Source organism: Dipodomys ordii, unplaced genomic scaffold (genome assembly GCF_000151885.1).
Source record: "Dipodomys ordii isolate 6190 unplaced genomic scaffold, Dord_2.0 Scaffold160, whole genome shotgun sequence".
Taxonomy (NCBI): Eukaryota; Metazoa; Chordata; class Mammalia; order Rodentia; family Heteromyidae; genus Dipodomys; species Dipodomys ordii.
The window spans coordinates 1,268,859-1,274,479 of record NW_012267376.1 but is presented as its reverse complement, the minus strand read 5'-3'; the positions used below and the strand labels follow the sequence as shown (position 1 = coordinate 1,274,479).

The following is a 5,621-nucleotide window of genomic DNA, read 5'->3' as shown; positions in this document are numbered from 1 at the left end:
AAGGAAGAACAAAAGCAGCAGCATAGTTCTGACACAAAACAGACATGTAAGTCAATAGGATACAACTGAGTAGAGCACCGAGCGATGAACCCATGCAGCTATAATAAAACTAAGGTAAAGCTGGATATGGGTTCTCATACTTTGAGCTACATAGGGAGAGTCTTTCTCCAAAAACAAAACAAAACCAAGGTGAACAACTTAGAAGGTAACAAAGACCTATGAGTAGGAGGAAATGCTTAGGCACAGTCTTGAAAGAGTCAGGATTTACACTCTCTCTCACACACACACTCTTATACACACATGCACACACTCTCATATATACCTACTTATAAGTACATATACACAAATGTCCACATATCCACACAAGACATGTTCAGGTATACACATGCAAAGAGACAAAGTGACATGAGACCTATGCACAGTGACCCATGTAAATGCATGCACACAAACAAGAAGGAAATATGCATACCTGCACACATGTAACTCCACATACCTTACACAGACATACTTCCCCCACAGCCCATCTCCACATCCACACCTTCATCAATACCCACATGACCGGTATAGCTATTCCTCCACTGTCTCTTCTTTTTACAGTAAGTACTGTGTTTCATTATAATGTCCATATCTGATAATAAATGCATGTTTTTAAACATACAGCCAATAATAATAGTAATAATAATCATCTTTTTGTGAAGTACTGAGTGACTGAACTAGAGACTCAAACATGCTAGCTAAGTGGTCTAACACTTAAACCATGTCACCAGCTCTCTGTTTTGAGACAGTGTCTTGATGACTTGAACTCGTGATTCTCCTGTCTTCCCCTCCTGAGTAGCTATGATTACAGGCTTGTGCCACCACACGCAACCATATCCTCTAGTTATAATCAAAGTAGAATTCAGTTGAGAAAGGGAACCTGTCTGCCCTTCAACTTCCACAACCATATGCCTAAGATGATAGCAGCTGGCACACAGAAACCTTGAGAGCCCCAAGCTAGGAGAAGAGTCTAGATCCTCCTGGGAAAGTATCCATGATACATCAAACCTTGTCCTGTGGCCTCGACTCATACTTCCATGGCCCAGCTGATGGGAAGGGCCCAGAAAGCAGACAAGAACACATGGGACAAGCCATGGGACAGGTAGACCCTGATTCATCTTAAGAATGGAGTGTCACACTGTTAGCAGGTCATGATGAGGAGGCTCAAGAAAGGTGCTTGGATCTAGGGCATCTACCCAGAACATCACAAGGCAGGACACTGCAAAGATACTTGTACATCCATGTTCACTGCTGCACTGTTCACAATAGCCAAGTTTTAGAAATGGCCCAGATGCCAAAAGGGAACCCTACTGCATTGTTGGTGGGACTGTAAACTTGTTCAACCACTTTGGAAAGCAGTATGAGCCCCAAGATAGGGATACAAGTGGTTTTTTCTTCCTTGCTATTGTTTCTAACGTATTTATAAGGTACCATGTGATTTTTTTGTTGCTTTGCGTGTCCCTCCCCCACAGTATAACCCCTGTTTTCACTGTATTTGATGTTGATATCATTTGGGGAGTTGACGGGAAAAAAAGAAATTGTTTAAATAGGGATACAGATTGACCCATTGCAACAATGAGATGTACAAGACGCTATGTCAAAAACTAACTTTACAATTTAGGTGTGTATGGGAGCGTGTAGCTGAGGAGGTGGGAGGGAAGGGATGGTAGGGGAAAAACAAAGGAGGAGGCAACAATGCTGGATAAGAAATGTACTCATTACCTTGCTCACGTAATTGTAACCCCTCTGTACAGTATTTTCACAATAAAAAAAATTTTAAAAAAAGGATGATATGCAGTGTGATGTGATGGTAGCCTCAGTTCTTTTGCGTGAATTTAGATTGGAATTTAGGGTTGAGTTCTAGGCTTTTCTATAAATCAGAATATTAAACAGATAACAGAACAGATCCAACTCCATGACCCACACCACCTCAATAGAAGTACGTACAAGTAGTCCAAGGACACAGATTACCAGGAAAGTGCTTGTAACAATTCCTTACATTCTTGTTGAACAAACATTCCAAATTTCCTTCTCATTCAAATCACAGCTAGTGTCAAGACAAGATGCAAGATATTTGTTGCCATTTACTTCAAAGCCAGGCAATGATAATCTATCTATCTCTATATATACATATATACACATACACACATATACAACCACATTTTTCCCATGAATATCTTTCATCTTACATTTTATACTATGATGAGGATCAAACCTAGGGCCTCATGCATACCAATAATCATTCTACCACTAAGCACTACTGCCAACCTTATTTAATATTTAAGAAATACTTTCCTACTCAATAGACACTATTTTGAAAATGAACTATACAACTTGTAGATGGGAATAAGAGGGGAAAACAAGGGAAGGAAAAAAGGAAGGAGTGGCATTGTCTAAAAAGAAATGTACTTGTTGCCTTACATCTGCAACTGTAACCCCTCTGTACATCACCTTTATGATAACAATTTAAAATAGTTAAATAGCTATGTACATATGACCATATATGATGATGCTAAGTGAACTCCAAGATATGGAATCAAGAGATATGGAATCTTTGTTGTTGTTGTTGTTGTTTTTAATGTATTATGTGATTTCTTTTTTCTTTCTACTTTTTTTTAACCTATGGTTTATCCCCTGTTGTTACTGTATTTGATTTTGTTACCCTGGGTATTGTATATAAGTTTATATGAATGAGGGGAGGGAAGGGGAACAAAAAAATGATGAGACAAAGGGCAAAGGATGAACCAATGCAATAGCAATACTTACAAGAAAACATGTTGGAAATAAACCCAACAACATTGGGTGGACCTTAAGGGGGAGGGAAAGTGGGAGAAAAATGAGGGAGGGGGTAACAAGTTCGACAACAAATGTACTCCCTACCTTACTATGTAACTGTAACCCCTCTGTACATCACCTTGACAATAAAATTAACTTTAAAAAAATAACAAAAGAAAGAAAGAAAGAAAAGACTCCACATAGAGCTCCCCTACTACCCAGCAATCCCACTTTTGGGCATTTACCCAAACTATCACAAACAAGACCATACTAAAGCTACCAGCACAACTATGTTTATCGCAGCATTATTTACCATAGCTAAGATATGGAACCAACCCAGATGCCCCTCAGTAGATGAATGGATCAAGAAAATGTGGTATATCTATATAACGGAATTCTATGCCTCCATCAGAAATAATGACACCGCATTATTTGTTAGGAAATGGAAAGACTTGGAAAAAATTATATTAAGTGAAGTAAGACAGGCCCAAAGGAACATAGGTCCCATGGTTTCCCTTATTTGCAATAACTAGTATAAGTCAAGGATAAGCAGAAAAGTCAACAGCTGTGTACATACGACCATATAGATGATATTAAGTGAAATGAACCCCAAGATAGGGACATAACTGTTTTTTTCTTTCTTGCTATTGTTTTTTAACATCTTTAAAATGTACTATGTGATTATTTTGCTTCTTTTGTATGTGCTTCTTCCATGATATAACCCCTGTTGTCACTGTATTTGATGTAGGTGCCCTGTATCTTGTATATACATTTTTCTAATTTGGGGAGGGGAAGGGAAATAACAAAATGCTGAAATAAGGATACAGGTTGACCCATTGTAACAATGAGATATACAAGACACTATGTTGAAAACCAACTTTACATCTTGGGGGCAGGGAGGGGAAAGGGAGGAGGTGAGGAGGTGAGGAGGGAAGGGATGTAGGCAATAAACAAAGGAGGAGGTAACAACGCTGGATAGGAAATGTACTCATTACCTCACTCATGAAACTGTAACCCCTCTGTACACTATTTTTACAACAAAAACCATTTAAAAACTAAATAAAAAAAGAAATGGCCCAGATGCCCTACAATAGATGATTAGACCCAGAATTTGTGGTATCCATGCACATTTTACACTACCATTAGAAAGAATATTGTGTCATTTGCAGGGAAATGAATGGACCTAGAACAAATCATGTTTAGTGAGGTAAGTCAACCTCAGAGAGACCAACAGCACAAGTTTTCACTCTTATACAGAAGCTAGATCTAAAATACACAGCGACATGATAAATTATACAGGACTCTAGGCATTCACACACATTGAGACCAAAGGAGGATACTCTTAATGCCTCTGTGCCTCAGATCATATGAAATAATACTGTCAAGAATTCCAGGAAATGGTGGGGTTTTTTTTTCCTTTTTGTCTTATTTCTTCATTTATCTGTCTCTGGGGGAGTAAGAGAGACATAGAAATGGAGGGACAATGGGTGAATAAACGCAGCAGTGGTACTTAGTAAACATGTTGAAAATGAACTATACAACTTATAGTCAAAGGGCAGGAAGGAAAAACTGGGAGAGAGACCAGGAAGGGGTGATACTATCCAAAAAGAAATATACTCATGACCTGATTGATGAAACAGTAACCCCTCTGTACATCAGCTTTACAATGACAATAAAAAAGAAGCGTCCTTGGTCATGGTGTGGTGGCTGCCACTGTGACCACTAACACTCCTCTATAACTCCTGGCACCTCAGAAAGGCCAGTATGCTCTGGGATTAAACTTGCTGGACCAAGACCAAGGATGGTGCCTACCTCAACCCCTGCTCTCTTGAGTTCTCTGGACAGCAGGTCAGTTAATTGCACAATTCCATTCATCTGGCCAACAACTGCCTCATCTTCCCAAGGCTATCTATTCCACAACCCCAAATATCAACACAAAGCCCCAGGAATTATCACCCCTATCACCACAGGGTAAACTGAGATTTGGATGTGACAAAAGGTGGGCTATTCCTTCTATTTCACAGTCATAAGTCAAGTGACCCACGTGGCTGACGCCCGCATGGCCTAGAAAGAGAGAGACAGAGAGAACAAAGGGCCAGTTCACTCTGCAGCCACTGACCTGCTTCTCGTTTTCATCCTCCAACCGTAGCCGGTCCTCGATGCAATTCCTAGCCTGCAAAAAGGCCTTCCTCTGTGAGCGCTCGGTCAGGATCCGCACGAAGACACCGTACATGTTCACACCAACGAAGAGCAAGGCATTGGCACCGAGCTATAAGGAGAAAACAGATCATCTGTGTGGGGCTTGAATGGACCAAGTGCCACAGGGCTCAGCCCATCCAGTGAGTGCCTAAGGCTCCCCAACAACCCCACAGCCAGCTTTGAAACCGTCACAGACAGTCTTTGCAAGCACATCCAGACCCACAATGAAGGGGAGTTGGGGCAATATGGGGACAGCAAGTGACTGTGTTTGCCCAGGCACGAACTGAATCTAAGTCCAGCAAGAATTCCAAGTCTGAATTCTGTCACTTTCTAAATTATGATGTTAAAACCCTAGTCCCCAGGAGCTCAGAACTTGACTATATTTTGAGGTAACATCCTTTAAAAGGTACTTGAGGCAAAAATAAAAAAAAGTAGGCTCTTATCTAATCTGACCAATGTCCATTATAAGAAGAGAAGATTAGGACAAAGACACAGAGGCATAACCACCACAAGAGGCTTCAGAGAGAGGTGGTGGCTCCCAGTAAAGGAGCGGCCTGGGGGAAAGCCAGCCCCAGCCATGCCTGGATCTCTAACTTCCCACCACATTTCTG

At 40.7% G+C, this 5,621-nt stretch overlaps 1 protein-coding gene across 1 annotated transcript in view; it reads right to left on the bottom strand.

Annotated features, from left to right (window-relative positions):
* Adcy1 (adenylate cyclase 1 (brain)) overlaps positions 1 to 5,074 on the bottom strand; it is an 80,887-nt gene extending 75,813 nt beyond the window's left edge. The window contains exon 1 of the mRNA XM_013032958.1: positions 4,931 to 5,074. Coding sequence (XP_012888412.1) covers positions 4,931 to 5,044 — 114 coding nt within the window. The 5' untranslated portion in view covers positions 5,045 to 5,074. The remainder of the gene's footprint in view (positions 1 to 4,930) is intronic.
* Between the last annotated feature and the right edge of the window lie 547 nt (positions 5,075 to 5,621).